The sequence below is a fragment of the Orycteropus afer genome, unplaced genomic scaffold (assembly GCF_000298275.1).
Source record: "Orycteropus afer afer isolate SDZICR_OR568_19922 unplaced genomic scaffold, OryAfe1.0 scaffold00085, whole genome shotgun sequence".
Lineage (NCBI taxonomy): Eukaryota > Metazoa > Chordata > Mammalia > Tubulidentata > Orycteropodidae > Orycteropus > Orycteropus afer.
Window position 1 is genome coordinate 5,716,357 of NW_006921672.1, and position 18,041 is coordinate 5,734,397.

The 18,041-nt window shown below is 49.2% G+C and overlaps 2 protein-coding genes across 2 annotated transcripts; both read left to right on the forward strand.

The window, feature by feature from the left end:
* The first annotated feature begins 727 nt into the window (after nucleotides 1–727).
* HOXB2 (homeobox B2) lies at nucleotides 728–2,556 on the forward strand. The gene is made up of 2 exons (XM_007941966.2): nucleotides 728–1,109; nucleotides 1,883–2,556. Exons 1-2 carry the CDS (start codon nucleotides 728–730, stop codon nucleotides 2,554–2,556), a joined length of 1,056 nt encoding a protein of 351 aa, XP_007940157.1.
* Nucleotides 2,557–12,172: 9,616 nt separating this feature from the next.
* Nucleotides 12,173–13,538, forward strand: HOXB1 (homeobox B1). The gene is made up of 2 exons (XM_007941967.2): nucleotides 12,173–12,749; nucleotides 13,210–13,538. Exons 1-2 carry the CDS (start codon nucleotides 12,173–12,175, stop codon nucleotides 13,536–13,538), a joined length of 906 nt encoding a protein of 301 aa, XP_007940158.1.
* Nucleotides 13,539–18,041: the final 4,503 nt, after the last annotated feature.

Sequence of the window (18,041 nt, forward strand, 5' to 3'; positions counted from 1 at the left end):
TCTCTTCCTTATTTGCACCTTAACACTGACCTTTCCCAAGGCGCTGGAAACCTCTTTGAACTTTCTTTTCCTCTCCCATTGAGATCCTCACTCATCTTTTTTTTTTTTTTTTTGGCGGGGGAGGGGGTTGCCATTTGCTGCTGGCCATGTACATAAAGCATTAATCTACTCTATTAAATAATGTTTGGAAAAGAGGAAGCCTTCGGCTTTAGATTCTCTTGCTTCCCAGGCCGCCTGGATAGCCTACCCTTGGAATGGGGTGGGGGATGGGTTGTTTTCTGGAGGAGAGGCATTGGGGAGAGGGAGTGTGAAGCACTGTTGTAGAACTGGGGGCTCATGGTGTCCAGGTCGTGGTCCTCTGGAGTTTTTGAATCAATTAAAGCAATAATGCTCGGTTTTCCACCAGGCCCAGGCGAGCGATTGGCCGAGGCCAGTCCCGTGACCAAGAATTCCCTGCAATTTCGCCTGAGTACTGGGTTTAATACAGAGAGTCCCCATACGCTTGTATTTATCAGCAATATACAATTATAAAGGCCCAAAATTTAAAAAAAAAGAAAAAGAGAGAGAGAGAGACAGAGAGGGAGGGAGAGAGAGAGAGAGAGAAGGAAATCTCCCCCTCCCAAAATCGCTCCATCACATAAACCTGGGGGGGCAGGAGGGGGGTTCCTTCCGATCCTCCCTCCAGACGCCCCCCCCCAGCAGGCCCCCTCCCCCACCATTGAAAGCCATGAATTTTGAATTTGAGAGGGAGATCGGGTTTATAAACAGCCAGCCATCGCTCGCCGAGTGTTTGACTTCCTTCCCCGCTGTCTTGGAGACATTTCAAACTTCATCAATCAAGGAGTCGACATTAATTCCTCCTCCTCCTCCTTTCGAGCAAACCTTCCCCAGCCTCCAGCCCGGCGCCTCCACCCTTCAGAGACCAGGGAGCCAAAAGCAAGCCGAAGATGGGCCCGCTCTGCCGCCGCCGCCGCTCCCCGCTGCCCCCCCTGCCCCCGAGTTCCCCTGGATGAAAGAGAAGAAATCCGCCAAGAAACCCAGCCAATGCGCCACGTCTCCTTCCCCAGCCGCCTCCTCGGTCCCGGCACCCGGGGTCGGAGCGCCCGCAGGTCGGTACGCGGGGTGGGGGTGGGGTGATGGGCACAGAGGAGAGAGGAGAAGCAGCAGCGGTGGGCGAGGTTAAAAAAAAAAAAAAAAAGGTGGCGAGCTTGTTAGGGTTTCTTGCCGCCCTCGAGTCCAGGGACCGGGAAGCAAAATATCCCACTGAGGTTCAGGCCTGGCCTCTGCCAGCACTTTTTTTCCCCCCCTCCAGCAGATTCTGGGAGGTAGTTAGAGAAGCTCTTTTTTTTTCCCCTAGGAGGAAAAGGATCCACCGGGGTTTCCGCCGCACCTGTGTGGGGCAATGGACGTGTGCTTGCCAGGATTGCATTTGGGGCAGGAGGAGACGCGGTTCCCACTCCCTCAGTCCTAGGAGACCAGGGGGAATTGTAGAGCTAGAGAGAAAATGGGGTGAAGAGCAATCTTCCTTTATGAGCCCCTTCCCTGAGTTGTGTTGGAAAGTACCGAACTGAGGGGTCCACTTGGAGGACTTAGGAGGGGGACTTTGAGGTTCTGGGGCGAAAGAAGCAGCCCCCTGCCCCCTGCACGGCCCATGGGCGGCTCTCTGAATGCTTTGCCCTGACCCAGGCCGGCCGGGTCTGCCAGGCGAGGAAGGGATGGAGAGGAAAGAACCGAAAAGGTGTGCGAGGGAGTCGCCTTGATGGGGAGGGAGAAAGGTGGTCCGCGGATACTGCTTTTGGCGGAGGGTAGTCTTTCGCTCAGCCGCACTGAGGCTGAGCTGAGGTCGCGGCCCGCTCTGACGCTCAGACTGCTTTCCCGGTAGATGGCACGGGACTGCCCGAGGCCGGCGGCGGCGGGGCGCGCAGGCTGCGCACGGCTTACACCAATACGCAGCTGCTGGAGTTGGAGAAGGAATTCCACTTTAACAAGTACCTGTGCCGGCCGCGCCGCGTCGAGATCGCGGCCTTGCTGGACCTCACCGAGAGGCAGGTCAAAGTCTGGTTTCAGAACCGGCGCATGAAGCACAAGCGGCAGACGCAGCAGCGAGAGCCGTCCGACGGGGAGCCCGCCTGCCCCGGCGCCCTAGAGGACGCGGGAGACCCGGCTGAAGAGGCCGCGGCCAGCCCAGGAGGCCCTTCCGCCCCGCAGGCGGCGCGAGAAGCCTGTTCTCACCTGCCCGAGGTCTCACCAGGCCCCGCGGGCGCTTCGGGTCCCCGGCCTTCGGCAGCGCTCAGGGAGGGCGCGAGGGCGCAGAGCCCACGCTGCAGGGCCGCGGGGCTGGAGCCGGAGCCGTTGCCAGAGGACGCCTTCCCAGAGCGACAGGATTCGCCTTTCCTGCCCGACCTCAACTTCTTCGCGTCCGACTCCTGTCTCCAGCTCTCCGAAGGCCTTTCGCCCAGCCAGCAGGGAGCACTTGACAGCCCGGTTCCCTTTTCCGAGGAGGAGCTGGACTTCTTCACAAGCACGCTCTGTGCCATCGACCTGCAGTTCCCCTAACCGGGTTCCCTGGCCCTTCAGAGCCTGGGCCCCCTGGCCATCTGCAAGAAAACGCAAGGCTCCCCCTCCCCTGAGTCCCATTGACTTCTTTATGTGTTTTGCTAAAATTCAGGTATTATTGAATTAGCGTTTAATCCATTCCTTTTTTTTTCTCTCTCTCTCTAAAATATTGGGCACTTGGGCTTCTTTTAAAACCGACGCCGAAAAATTCCGTTTGGTAGACTTCCTCCAACGAAATCTCAGGAATAATTAAATTCTTAAGGGTTTTCTTAAGAACTAGAGGGAACTATTTTCCTTTTTTTTTTTTTTTAAGTTTTAGACCGTAGATTATTTATTAAAATTCTTTAATAATAGGAAAAGGGGAAAGTATTTATTGTACATTATTTTCATAGATTAAATAAATGTCTTTATAATACAAAAGAGAGTAAGTGTTTGTGTTGGGATCCAACCCCTTCCCCTGAACTCCCAAGGCCAGCAGCCCCTCTCCTCCAGGACTAGCCTCAAGGTGGGTTCTGTGGAGCCGCAGGCTGCGGGCGGCAAAGCTCCCTGGATGGCGAAGTCCGGGTGGTACAAAGATGGCCCCACCCGGTCGGTCCCCCCGCCCCGTGACGCCAGGAGAGTCAGAGGTTTTCTGGAAACTGAGTCAGCCTCCAACCCCGCAACAGCCGGCCTTTAGCCCTGCGTGGGTGTTCCAGGGTGTCTGCTAAGATCTAAAGGTGGGCGGGTAGGCACAGAGGGTGTACGGAGAGGAGGGCGGGGAGCTCGTGTTCAGCTGACTTGGGGAGGACTCCCCAGGCTTCTGCTTCAGTGCCTTAAGCGGGGTCAAGGGGCTTTTACCCAACGGGCAGCCTGAGGCCTGTGTGCGCATGGCCCGATGCTTCTGAGGTCTTTTACCCTTTACCAGAGGATAAGAGAGAATTTCTCCAAAAAGCAAGACCCCATGTCCAGAGATGGGAACTGGCCTCCAAGTAGGCGAGAAAGAAGACCAGCTGAGAAAATAAGGCGCTGCGAACGTCAGTGCCCTCCGTCCCCGGTCCTCCTGGGGCTCGGGTTGGGAGAGCGCCCCCGGAGCGGCCGGACGACCAGCCCAGCAAGGCCCGGACTGCAGCGGGAAGCGCGTGGCCTACAGGGAGGGAAGGAGGAGGAGGAGAGCGGAAGGGAGGTGAGGAAGCAAGGAAGATGCGCAAAATGGCGCTGGGGCCGGGCGGCGGGGAGGGCGAGGTAGGAGACTGTGGCCGCCATGACAGCCACTTCGAGACGTGCAGGGTCCAGCCCAGGGAATCCGCCCCTCTCCCCGCTACCAGGTCTCCCCTACCCGAAGGAAGATTTGGAGCCTGCGGGCCTCCCTTTCGTTTGGGTTTTGTTTTAAAGATGAAGCCTAAGGATGCTGAGGATGAGCTGTGGAAGCGGAGTCCGTGTGTGTGCGAGAAGGGGAGGGGGCGACTGCGGCTCTGCGGACCCCGGGCTGCCTCTCAGCAGCTGCCTGCAGATCCTTCTTTCTGGGATCGGAAGCCTGCCTAGACCCACCTGCATCTCCCAGCTCTCATTTTGCATCCCAGCACTGTCTCCTACATCCCACCGCACCCTGTCCTGCTCCACAAACACCCGGGAAGCGAGAATCCATCTCCTTCCTTCTGCCTCCTGGTTTGTTTCGAGGGAGCATGGAGATTTAAGGGCCCCCAGAAAGCCATCCATCCTCCTTAGGTTTATTTAATATTTCTCCAGCTCAGAAAGAGACTCCGTGGGACCACCTCTGCCGCAGATGCTGTCGTCTCTAAAAGCAGTTTATTTCCTGGGCTTCCCAGACTTTCCCGTGGACCAGCGGGACAGGTCGTGCAGCACAAGGCACCGAGCGGCAGCAACTGTTAGGAGAAGCCACGAGCCAACGTATGTCCTGACATACAGGACTAGACAAGTCCTTGCATATATATTTTTTTAACGGGTCCCTCCTTGTGGGAGGTACACACATCTTATTCAGCTGAAATTTTATCCCTTAAACTGTCTTAATATAGAATTCATCTCCTGCATTAAATAATCTTATGTCATGTTAAATTGGACTTATTTCTCTCATAAATAAATTAATATAGAACAATTATATGTGTTAGTATAATAATATCGTGTATCTTATTAGTTTATTTTCCCTCATAAAATATATAGGTATGAAATAAATTCAAGATATTAAAGTAATAATACACAGCTTATTGCCTTGTGTGTTTATTTTCCCTATAAATAAGTGAATATACAATATATTAAAACCACATTGTACATCTCATTGGGCTCTGTGTTTATTTCTCCATAAAATATGTCCACAGGCAGTGTTTCCCGTCTTAAAAATCACAGCACATAAGCCATCTCTCCGCTAGCAGAATGAAATAGACATTTCAGCTGGAGACTGATTTCTATGGACAGTCAAAGTGGATAATATGGTTGAACTAAAAATGCTCTTTCAGTTATTTATAGCAGGTTGTTTCAAAGATCAAAGATACCAGACGGATCCTTTTAACTGACCACCTTCCAGCTTTCTTCAGTCAAAAGGAGATCACCCTTCATCAATGTTCAAAAATGCAGGATCTCCTCTGCTGGGGAGAGGAGAATTCACACTCTGAGATCAAGGCTTGGTTGGAGCCATACTCAGGGGCCTCTGGTGCTTCAGTTCTCTAGGCCTTGCTCCTCGATGTGGTGGTCCACTACCTGTGAGCTGGTTAGAAAAGCAGACTCTCAGGCCTCACACCAGACCTAGTGAATCAGAACCTGCAATTTAGCAGATGTGCTAATGATTTACATGCACATTGAAGTTCGAGAAGCCCTGCTAGGTCACAGTGCTACACTGCTTCCTGCCTTTCTCCCACACTAAAAAATTGTTGACCCATTTTACCTGGCCACTGCCTTCCAATCGTCTCCTACCCAGACCAGTGGCCCAAAGAGAAGAGAATCTCCACTCCTCCCTGAAGCGTCATCTGTTCTGATTCTTCTCTGCCAGGCTGACTTTCCGGAGTTTCCAGCCAAAAGATCAATCATGACGATTTTTAGATTAGGTACTTGGGTATCCTGGGGGTAGGAAGCTGCTCCCAATCCAGGGAATCCAGCATTCCCCTTGGTTGATTATTGGAGAGAAGTTGGAGATCTTACAGGAAACAAACCTTTCTCTTTCTCTCCTTTCCCAAATTCATAAATGGCACCATCTCTGATGCCACCAGAGCATAACAAAGGGACAATGCATTTCCTGAGGGAAATGGTGCCCCTCTTCAATCTCATCACACAACTTCCAATTCCGGGAAATCCCTAGGGATTTGGGACTCAGGAAGGATTGAGATTTAGGATGCCTGTGTTCCAAATAAGCTCCTTTCATATCTGAGGTCATCTCCTTCAGCCTCAGTGTTCCTATCTGGCTGTGGAGAAGGAAAGGGAAGAGGTGTGGTTCCAAGATAAGGCAGTAGATCTTTCTTGTTCTGGGGTGGCAGGTTAGAGGGCACTGCCAGGTGGCATCCCATCTTGATCTGGGCAGGGCTTTTGGAAGGGCTTCTCTTGGGTCAGAACCAACTGTGAGTGGTCTGTAGCACAGACTGTTATAAATTGACTGTGGTTGGAATGGGAGAGTTTCAGAGCAGCCCAGAAGACTACTGGCCAGTCTGCCTTGCTCTTGGTTAGTCATTCTTTTAAGAAGAATGGTTCACTTATATTATAGTGAAAGCAAAGGGTCATTAGAGTAAGGAATTATTTGCAATCATGATAACCCTGAGTCATTGGAAAAAAAGAAAAAAAGTTATGTCTGGACAAGTCCCCCTCCCCTTTCTGGACCTCAGTTTCTGTAAAATAAATGAAAAAACTAAATGCTTCCAATGTACTCTGCATTCACATATGTCAGAAGTATGTTTGTTACTCTTCACAATGTATTAACTATTTATTATGGCCGGTATTAACTATTTATTATGAGTCGGGTTTGACTCGATGGCACATAACAACAACAACAACAACATGGCTGGTGTCATATGCTTTTATATGGGGGTGGTGACACTTGGTATTTGACAATAATAACCCCCCTCCTGAATATCCGGTGGGACCATTTTAATGAATGTTAATTTGTATCTTTACACTAACAATCATGCCCCAACCATTATTTAAATAAACAGAGAGAGAAATATTTCCAGGAAAAAAACAATTAATTGGAGTGCTTGCAGTGTTGTGTTCCAGGTACCAAGTATTCAATAAAAATGATTATTAAGAAGTGTCCTAGCCCTCTGGTTTTCCTCTGGCTTTCATTCTCTGCCATCTTCTCCAATATTTGGTTGTGTTTACTCTTGCTTTAAAAAGAGTAGGCCGTTCCATACCAAAAATGTGAGCCAACTTCTTTGACATGATGTTTTAGACTTGAAAAGTCTCCTTGAGTCATGTTTATCTGGTTTCTGGGGCATCAGAACATAGACACAAATTCTGGGTCTCCCTAAATAGCCCTGTTGAATTCCCCTACTCACTTTCCTCCAGAGTCTCAGAAAAGTATTTACCAGTCCGTCTGCACATCTTTCTGAAATGTGCTCAAATTCATACCCTTAATTTACAGAAGGTGGCCTCCAGTGCCCCACAGCATCCCCTCTCTGCCTGCCTTGGCAGCCATGGCCCAGATCTTCCACTGACCTCTCCAACTCAGCTTTGCTCTCTCCCTTCCCCATTCTTCTCTTCACACTCAGTGGAGAGGCAGATATTTTGTGCCTGAAGGAAATCTAACAAATTGCTTTCTCCATGGAGGAGAGAATGAAAAGTGAAGGAGCCCTAGTAAAACCTTTTCTTAATCCTTCTCCTTTCTGAATCTTCTGGCCTCAGATATGAAAAGAGCTCATTATTTAGAACATAGGCATCCTAAGTCTCAACCCTTCTCCCAAACACTATAGAAAAATCACTATTTGGACAAGTCATTCTTTTGGAAATTCAGTTGGATAAGTGTTCATAAGGTGTCTAAAGTGGATATTTTGGTCAAAACTATTACACTTGAAAAAACTAATTAATTAGAAAATGATTTCAATTTTTCATGCCACTCTAATCCTTCCTTTTAAAAAGTTGTCCAACTCTCTGATTTATCTTTCCCTTCAGATAAAAATTTACATCCTGTTCATCTATCTGGTTCACAGAAGTCAAGTTCAAACCTTACCCTGAGGAAAGACAGTTGCTAAGCTAAATTCCTCCAGGAAGGAGAGACAGCATCGTCCCTAGAAAACTTTCCCCAAATATTTGGAAAAACCAGCAGATTCTTTCTAATATTCAATCTCAAATTTTTGGGTGCAATTTTAAATTCTTTTACAAAACATTAGGTTTTAGTTTTCAAAATACTTTTCAGTGTAGAAGACCTTCTCAATGCCCAATAAAATTTGCATATGATTAAGTACATATTGTACAATATATGGTGATATGGTACATGAAAGTATAGCACATATGCTATTCTTCCACCACATATTTCCATTTTTTAATATGTAGTTATAGTTTTAAAAACTGTTTTAAAAACAGTGAATCACACTGTTTTAGGATGTGTGTGTAATGTTACCATACATTTATAAAGTTCTTTATGATTTGTATTTTCTTGTTTGTTTTAATTCTACTAGTAAAGTAGTGAACTACTACATTAGTACCAGTAGTGTAGTATCACATTCATTTTATGTAGAAGGAGGCTGAGACTCAGACAGGCCAGACAACTTGTCCAGGGACATAAAGCTAAGAAATGATCAAGGAAGGACTTGAACCCTAGTATTCTGGCCCAAATCCTAGTACTCTTCCCATTACAATATGTACCACCCATAGTCTAGGGTTCTCTATTAGATTAATGATAGTTTAGTTAACTTTCACTAAAGGAACTCAGGGAGCTCTGGTGGCGTAGTGCCTAAGGCATTTGCTAACCAGAAGGCTGGTGGTTCAAATCCACCAGCCACTCCTGGGAAGGGAGGTTGGGCAATCTACTTCCATAGTAATACTGCCTTGGAAACCCAAGGAGGGGTCACTATGAGTCGGATCTGACTTGATGGCAGTGCGGTTGTGTTGCCTTTTTGTAAAGGAACTCAACTCAGACCCACTCCCCCAACAACCACAAGAAATCATCCTCTTATATTGAAAATTTGTGAACTTGAATATCTTTTTAGTTCTTAAATGTCAGTCAACCTTCTCTCTTAGGCTTGGCCTCCAAATGTATGCCAGAGATCTGGATTGAGATCAGTAAGGCAGAGACACTTAAGGTCCTAATGAAATTCATATTGCTCCTGTCAGCTCCTAGCCAAAGCAGCTTCTTCTACAGAGAGGTCCAGAATCTGAGGTATAAACTTATAACATACCAACTCTGGCTAAAATGATTCCCCTACCTGCACTCTCAGTGTGGTAAGGACCAGTGACCCTTAAAGATAATTCAGTTCTAAAAATGTCAATGGTTTCTTTGCTCCTCTGAATGTCTAAGCAGTAATCTTAGACATGTGTATAATTACAAACTAGGAATCAATTCTATTTCACTTTGGTGTTAGATCCATCCATCCCTCTAATGTATTTAATTTGCTCAACCAGAAAATCCTGTAGCCTATAGGTTACTCCAGATGTGGATTACTTTTTTTTTTTTTTGCATTCAGCTGTAAGTTTAGCAAGCAATACAGGTTCCATAGACTCACTAGGCCATAAGTTAGAGACACTTCTTTTGAGGAGGAAGAGACTTGGGTATCTAGCAAGCCAAATTGCTTGGTTATCCCAGCCTTTTCTGTTGAGGCAGAGAGAGACAGTAGGAATTCTGGAAAGTTTTAGTTTATCTGCTACAGAAAAGAAGGTGGCAAGACACAGGGATGAATTGAAGAGCCTGGTGAATTTGGAGAATTGAGGCCAAAGCAATCATTGCAATGGACAGTGTGACTTCATGCACTTTTGTCTCATTCTTTTCTTGATTATTACTGTTATCAAGTGGACTAAATTTCCCCAAAGGAGCTCTGGTGGCTCAGTGCCTGAGGCATCTGATGACTAATCAGAAGGTTGGTGGTTCAAACCCACCAGCCACTCTGTGGAAGGAAGACTGTGCAATCTACTTCTGTAAAGATTTATGACCTCAGAAACCCAAAAGGAGTTTCTATGAGTTAGAATTGACTCAATGGCAGTGAGTTCATTTTTTTAAAAATTATTATTATTTAATTGTTGTTCTCTTTAATCAGAGGGCAAGGGATAAGGTGGAGTAGGGGCTGCCAGGGCTGAAGGAAGAGTGGAAAGTGAAGATATCTCAAATCTCTCAGAAGCAGAGCAGCTAACCAAATAATGGCCTAGCTCAGATTTGGGGTTGGAAGAGAAACTCTAATATTCTACCCACTTCATCTCTATTTGCCCTTTAATTTCCTTAAAGGTCTCAGCCTGTACAGAGGACATCTTAAAGCAAGAATAAATAGCTGGGACCATTTATAAACTGAAAAAGAAGTAACAGAAATATGCTTTTCCAACCTCAGTACTCCTTTTCTCTTCAGTCCTTTTGTAGGCCACCCCACCCTCCCATCTCAATTCTCCTTCTTTTGTCTGCTGGTTTCCCTTTGGCAGTGAACATTCTCTCACCCTCCCCCATTGCATCTCTCTCTTAAAGAAGTTACCAGCTGGTTCCCCCACCCCCAACTTGTCCGGATCAGCAGCAGGGTCTAAAGCCGAGTTTGGGTGAGAAGGGGGAGGGGGCAAGGGTCCTGTGAAATGCTTTGAGCTCCTTCATACTTGGGGGCTAAGTAAGGCTCACAGTTATGAGAGAGGAGAAAGCAGTGTGATAGAGATAGGAAACAGGAGACACAACGATAGAGGACAGGCAAAAACAAAGGAGAATGGGAGAAAGAAGGAGAGACACAAAGATAAAGAGAGAACTTTGGGGTCCCTTGCAGAAGAATAAGTATTTGTCCTGCCTTTTTTAGGGTGGTGAAACCTGAGACGTTTTGATGGTTCTCCCTGGACCTGTCCCACCTGCTTCCCCTTCCTCTCCTGAGCTCAATTGTTTACAGAGATCCCTCCCTGAACTCTTGCCCTCCTGGACTTGCCCTAGCCCCGGCCTCAGGCCTCTGGCCAAGCAGACACCCTGACAGGTTACAAATGAGTGTGGGTGTTGGATTGCACCAAACTCTTGTCTGAGGAGTCTGTAGGAGGAGAATCAATGGGCTTCTCATCTAGTCCCTTCCAGGGTCTGAAAGAGTGAGGGAGGCACTTCCTATTCCCCTGCTCCCAAACCTAACCCAACAGACATACAGAGCAAAAAAAGGTGACTGGACTCTACTCTTGAGCTTTACAATTCATAGCCTCAGGACCTCCACCCTAATTCTTCCATTCTCTGAGCAAACTCTCCTTATCAACTCTAGAATAATCATTGAAAATATGAATAATCTTTTACAACATAACTGGCATTGAGTGTATGGATTTGAGGCTTGGGACTTTTTTTTTTTTTTTTTTTTTATAAGGAGATGGCGGTAGTGCAGGAAAGAGGGATAGGAGGGAGCCTGAAGAATCCAGAGTTTACACTAGTTTTAAACACTTGGAAATAGAATAAAAATTTCCCTCTGCTTCATCCCCCTGTAAACACCTAGCTCTGTGCTCATTGTAGCTCTCTGGAGAGATATAGGGAGTTATTTAAGTCTGAGTGAGCGAGCCAGCTACAGCTATGGATGGCTAGAGAGAGGATAAATACATCTAGAGAGATGAGTTGATGGATAGGTAGGGAACGAATATAAATATGGAGAGAGATGGACGAATGGAGAGATGGATTGAGACAGAGAGAATATAAAGAGAGGCTGAGGGAGAGAAATGGATGTGTGAATGAGGACAGAGCATTTATGTGGAGAGATGAGAGAGGAATGGGGCGTTTCTCATCCTCCTTACTACAATTCCGTAGTCCTTCCTTGCTCACTGAAATGTCAGTTTCCCACCCCACACTTAATGAATTCTTCATCCAGATTCTAGACCGCCTCACACCTTAGGCATCTTTGCTCCAACCCCTCCACCTCCAACCATCCATTTGGCCCAAGATAACAAACCTCACCCGGCTGTCCTAGCCCATCAACCTAAGACAAATTGGGAGAAAGAAGCACAGAGTGGAAGTTCTGGGCAGAGTACAGAAGGAGGCTGGATTCCCCATCTCCAGATCTACAGCCTTGGGGAGAAGGCTCCTTTGGGAGGTGGGAAGAGTAGGGGGCAGCTGGATTGAATTTGTCCAAATCTAATAACCTAGGATCCTCTTGAAGGCTTTGGGGGTTGGGAGGGAAGCAAAGTCTTGAATATTCTTCCAACTTTCCCCCCTCTCCCTCGGGTCCCTTCTTTCCAAAAGTCTTTGAAGAAAGATGTTTTGGACGCTTCCACGTCGTTCTCAGATGGATGGGCTGCGGGTGATTGAAGTGTCTTTGTCATGCTAATGTTTGGGGGGTGATGGATGGGCGCTGGGGCTGCCAAACTCTGGCCCATTGCGCCCATTGGCCTGGGAGAGATCACATGCGCCCCCCCCACTCCCAACCCCCTTCCTAGGGGAGCGCTGGCCCAGGCGAGCTGGGCCGGGCCATGGATGCAAGCCTCAACGCTGTGACATACTGCCGAAAGGTTGTAGGGCAAGAGGGTGTCTCCCCCAAACGGGCCGACCCTCCTGCGGCCTCGACGCATGGACTATAATAGAATGAACTCCTTCTTAGAGTACCCACTCTGTAACCGGGGACCCAGCGCCTACAGCGCCCACAACGCCCCTACCTCGTTTCCCCCTTGCTCAGCTCCGGCCGTTGACAACTACGCAGGAGAGGCCCGCTATGGCGGTGGGCTTCCCAGCCCCGGGCTCCAGCAGAACCCTGGCTACCCGACGCAGCAGCCGCCTTCGGCGCTGGGGGTGCCCTTCCCAAGCTCGGCGCCCTCGGGTTTCGCCCCGACAGCCTGCAGTCCCAGCTATGGGCCTCCTCAGTACTACCCTCTGAGCCAAGCTGAAGGAGATGGAGGCTACTTTCACCCTTCAAGCTACGGGGCCCAGCTAGGGGGCTTGTCCGACGGCTACGGAGCAGGAGGAACTGGCCCCGGACCATACCCTCCGCCGCAGCCCCCTTACGGGAATGAGCAGACAGCGAGCTTTGCGCCGGCCTATGTTGATCTCCTCCCCGAGGACAAGGAGCCTCCCTGCCGGTCAGAACCCAGCACCCCCACAGCCCGTACCTTCGACTGGATGAAGGTCAAGAGGAATCCTCCCAAGACAGGTAGGGCTCGGGTGTGGACGTCCCTCCCAGGGTCCCAAAGCCGCTTTGCTGCCCTTACACTGTGTTCTGGGCCCAGGCACGGCACTTCCCTCTGAGCCTCCCAGCTACAGACAAGTAGGGAGCACTCTGTGCAGCTCAGGTCAGGTGGGGTTCCTCCCACCCAGTGAGTACCAGGTCACCCCCAAGACTAAGTTACACCCCTCCATCACTTCCTGGTCTGTGCGCCCACCACAGCCCCAGGACCGGGTGCGGCGGGGGTGGGGGATGGAAGTGTGGGGTATCTTGTTCTAGATTTGGAGAGGCTGGCGGGTATTGGTTTCCGGGTCATCTGTGAGAAGTTTGCGAGCTAGATTTGGACAGAGTGATGAATGGAGGTGCAGAGCTGGCCCGAGAGGAGGGAAGGGGGAAGGACAGAGAGGTGAGAGAAATGACGTGGCGCTTCTCCCCGCCCCGCCCCTAGCAAAGGTGTCGGAACTGGGCCTGGGCGCACCGGGTGGCCTCCGCACCAACTTCACCACAAGGCAGTTGACCGAACTGGAAAAGGAGTTCCACTTCAACAAGTACTTGAGCCGGGCCCGGAGGGTGGAGATCGCCGCCACTCTGGAGCTCAACGAGACGCAGGTCAAGATTTGGTTCCAGAACCGGCGCATGAAGCAGAAGAAACGCGAGCGGGAGGGAGGCCGGGCGCCCCCAGCCCCACCAGGCTGCCCCAAGGAAGTGGCTGGAGACGCCTCGGACCAGTCGGCGTGCACCTCCCCGGAAGCCTCACCTAGCTCTGTCACCTCCTGAACTAAACCTCCTAACCCAGCGGGACTTCCTGGTACCTGAGCACCTCTCTGGGCTCTCCTCAAACTGAGACCATGGTTTCACCGACTCATCAGCCTTCCCAATGCTAGGGGTGCCAGCTTAGAGCTGCCCTTGGGAGAAAGAGGGTAACCGTTTTCCCTGGTCTGGGTGGGGAGCTAGGGACCCTACAGGACCGGAAGTGGGGGAGACTTGCCCCTGTCAAATGTGGAAAAAAAGGCAATCTAGGGATCAGCTCATGGTCACCACATGGGTGGGGGTGGAGGAAGGAAGTAGAACCCACATCGTCCTGGATTCTCCTTCCCTTTAGAACTTTCTTGTATTCAGTTCAGTGCCTTTGAGCTTCGAGGACTTCACCAGGAACTCCTACCCTACTACCCTCCCCTTGGGACAAGGGAGGGTTCTGAATTTTTTTGAGGGAGGGGAGATTTTGTGTTTGGGTGCAGGTAGATTATTGCCAATGCTTAATCTCTCCCGTCACCACAGAGTTTACAATAGCACCAGCTGCCTTGTGACAGACCAAAAAGTTCCCCATCTAACTCGACTAATTCTTCCTCTCCTGGCACATTTGAATTGCACTAATGCAGCCTCCAGAGTCTGCTTTCTGAGACCCACCTCCTCCCACCAGTGACCTCATTGCCAAGCCACCAAAATATTTGGAAACTTGGGACTCTGGAGACTCCTGGAACGCTGTGCAAAGCCCGCCCACATTGAGCCTGCACCAGGAAGGCACAGGCACACCCCCACCAGATCCACCTCTATTTATTGCTTCCTGGAAAACCCAGGACCCTCCGCCCCATCTCCACCCCTATCTCTGGGGGCAGCCCAGGGAGGCCCAGCAGCAGCCAGCATTTCTCGAAACCTTGGCGACTACCAGGGGGACATGGAGTTTCTGGAAACCTCGGCTGCAAGCAAACTAAGTTGGCTCTGTACCTGCAACTACCTCATTCCAATAAAATTTGTGTTTTTCTCCTCTTCCCTTCTGCATGTGCTCCTCCACCAAGGGGGTGGGGAGTCCTCATCCTCCCTACTGCCATAGAGTCATATCTGACTCATAGCGACCCCTCCTTGGGTTTCCCAGGCTCTATCACTAGGGAAGTAGATTGCTCAACTTTCCTTCCCAGGAGAGGCTGGTGGATTTGAACCACTAGCAGTCAAATGCCTTAGGCACACAGCTACCAAAGCCCAAAGCCCTAGGGGAGAGAAAAGGAAAGAGTTTGTGCAGGTGGGGCCAGATAATGAGAATGGCTTTACTGGGTTCCCAGGCATCCAGGCAGGACTGTGGTCAATCCACTGGTCACTGAGAAAGTCTTGGAGGAAGATGGCCAGGGGGGAGAAGACAGTTCAGGGAGGGTTCTGAGAGGGCAGGAAAGAAGAGCAAGAGAGAGCTGAGGAGGTTAGAAAGAGGGTGTGAAAGAGAAGGAAGTGTGGGCTTGGTGGCAGAATCCCCATACCCACCTCTCTCTCTCTCTCTCTAGCCCAGACCAAGGCCTGGCATAGAGTAGGTGCTCAGTAAAATTTGTTGAAGAAAGAAACCTGAGTAGGGGAGTCTGGGTTAAGCCTCTCTACCTTCTTGCTCAGAGAAAGTCAAAAGGAAGGGCCATTGGCAAACTCCAGGATGGTGCACAGGTTTCCTAGGCCCCCAGCCATTTCACTCAGCGACCCTAGGGAGATATGAGGAGCCTGAGTCACTGGGACACTCCAGCCATGCCAGTCCGCCTGGAGTAAGCCATGCTCCCAGGGCCCGAGGTGAACGCAGGGCGCTCTGGAAGGCTAGAAGGAGGCAGCTGCGAAAGTGGTGAAAGGGCGGAGTGGGGTGGGGATGCAGGAAAAGGGTGGATAACCAGAGGAGATGTGTTGGAGCGAATGTGGAGGACGGTGGAGGGCCTAGGGGTGGGAGGAGGCCGAAGTAAACCCAGATCTCGCGTTGACCTTTTTACCTCCAAGGACCTCTGCCTTTTCCAAACAAGCCAAATGCGCCTTCGTGCGGGGGCGGGGGGGGCAGCTATTGTCTCCAGGAGGGTCCCACTGACCTCCGTCGGTGGAGGCCAGGGATTAGGAAACTCGACTGAGGCCAACGAACCTCCCTCCCTCCATATCTCCGTGGTACAGTCAAGATGACCCCAGCCCAGGAGCCCTGGTTGATTGATTCCGGTTACAGGGGAGCAGGGGGCGGATTACCCACTAAACAAGGAAAGAGCAGGTTTACAAGTCCAGCTGTTCACCACAGCTTAGTAAATAAGTGTAAGTAAGCCCGCACTTACCTTGCTTACTGAGTACTCTGGGTCTCTGTCATAGACTAGATTTGCAAAGAGACTTTGATTCTGTAGGAAGGTGCTGTGGGGTTGGGAGAGACACTGATGCCAGCCATCCCTAGAAGGAGAATCTTGGATGTGGTGAAAAAATGTGAAATTGCTCACTTCCAGTTAGTAAGTAAGCACAAGTAAACCTGTGCTTATCTTGCTTTTTGGGTAATCAGACACTGTTTGTTGGGTAAGCCCACACTACTAGAGAGCCCTAATGCCAGTGGCCAGGGCAGTCGGAGGGGCAGCAGTGACTGCTAAGAGAGGGGAGTGCTTCTTATGGGATCTCCACCCCACCCCACCCCACCCCCAGTTTAATTCCTGACTTTTCAAAGGAAAAGAGACAGCAGAAAGGACTAGGAGTGTATGCAAGAAATGCAGAGCATTTGTTTCCAAATGAAATGGGTACCATTTCACAGGAAGCAATGTTATCCATAATCATGCCTCCCAGCTGGAGAGGGGAAAGGGTGTGGCAAGGGGGACACCTACCTTCCCCAGACCCTTCTGTCTTGCTCTCTGTCTTAAAAAAATCTGTTAACTGTTTTTCTGCATTTAATTGAAATTGTCACCAAGGTTGGCTCCTCCAAAAGGGCAAAAGGACAGAGCAAGTGTCTGTGGAAATGCAACTCTCCTGCTTGGAGCAATTCACTGTGAGCCAGTAGGGCCTTCTGGTGGGAGTTTTTGTGGATCCTCCAGCCTTTGCGCCCGTGGGCAGGAGAGTGGGGAGGAGGGAAGAGGCAGTAGTTAGAGCTGGACGACAGTGATGGTAGAGCTGGGCCTTGACAGGTCCTGGGGGAAGGGTGATGGAAGGGCCAGGAGGAAAGGGGAAGGCTGGCCCATTTGATGTTTGGTCACAGCAGAAAGAACCAACAGATTCCCCCGAGGGAAGGGTGAGGGGCAGATCATTTCTCTGTTAACACAGGGGCAGGCTCAAAATAATCCACAATGAATCCAAGAGCCTCCCATTTCCTTAGATGCAATGATCTGATCCCCTTCCTGCTTTGTGCTTCTACTTAAATCCTACTTTGAATTTGAGGCTCCAGACTGGTCTACACAGAAGGCATTATTTGGAGAAAGAAAAGATCACTGTGTCTTTTCCTATATTAAATGACAGAGGAGAGGATGGTAACACACACACTACCACCATCACCATGAAATTTCACTCCAATGGAACTGAATTGAAGATCTTCACTGTTAAACTTTCCAGAATAGATGCCAAACTGCTTCACTGGTAGACATTCCATCCATTCCTTTCAAATGGCTATGTTGTTTTTCTTTCCTTCACGGACTTTGAAAATCCTGTTTACCATGAGATCTGAAAGTGCATTTTCTGCAAAGTTTGAAAGGCCTCCAATCTAGCATCTACATTAACCAGATCTCAAAAAATATCTCCAATTTTTAAATAAAAGTCTTAAAAGAGATTTTTTTTTTTTTTTGTCTTGATTCTTCATGAGAGAGACAGTCTTCTCAGGGCTGGTTGGAAGATTGTCAAGGTTTCTGGGGAGTCCTCCCCCAGGCCCTCTGGTTGGGGGTGGTCAGGCCTTCACTCCAGCCAACCCTCTGCACCATCTGTTTCTCAGGGGGCAGTGTGAACTTTTCCTCTTTCATTTGCTTTTTTTCCACAGCATTTGTTCTCCCAACATGAGGCCCTTTGATCTCCTGGACTAGAGAAAAAAAGAAACTTAATAAATAAATAAATAAATAAACAAAAACACCCAGAAGCTCTTACTTTTAATTCAGATTTCTTTGTTATGAACATTTCTTGTACCAATACACTGGGCTGCTGGGAGGGCAGGCTTGGCCCAAGGTTGGAGTGGTGGGGAGGAGGAGAGGGTGTCTGTAGGGAGGTTTTGAGAGGAGGGGGATTGAGGTGCACTGGTGAGGTAGGCCAAGGAATTGGGGGGAAATGTCCAGAATACTTGGGTTCCAATCTGAGCTCTGCCTTTCACTAGTCTCGTGGCTTTGGGCAAGTCGTCTAATTTCCTGTCCCCAGTTTTGTTATCTGCAAAATGAGGATGATAATAGTAGCTTTTTCATAAAGTTGTTGTGGGGATTAAAGGAGTTAATATATAAAACCTTCTTTTTTTTTTTTTTAATTAGGATTTGGGTGAAGATTTACAGAGTAAATTCACTTTTCATACAGCAGTTCACATATACTTTGTCTCATGTCATTGACCAAAATTTA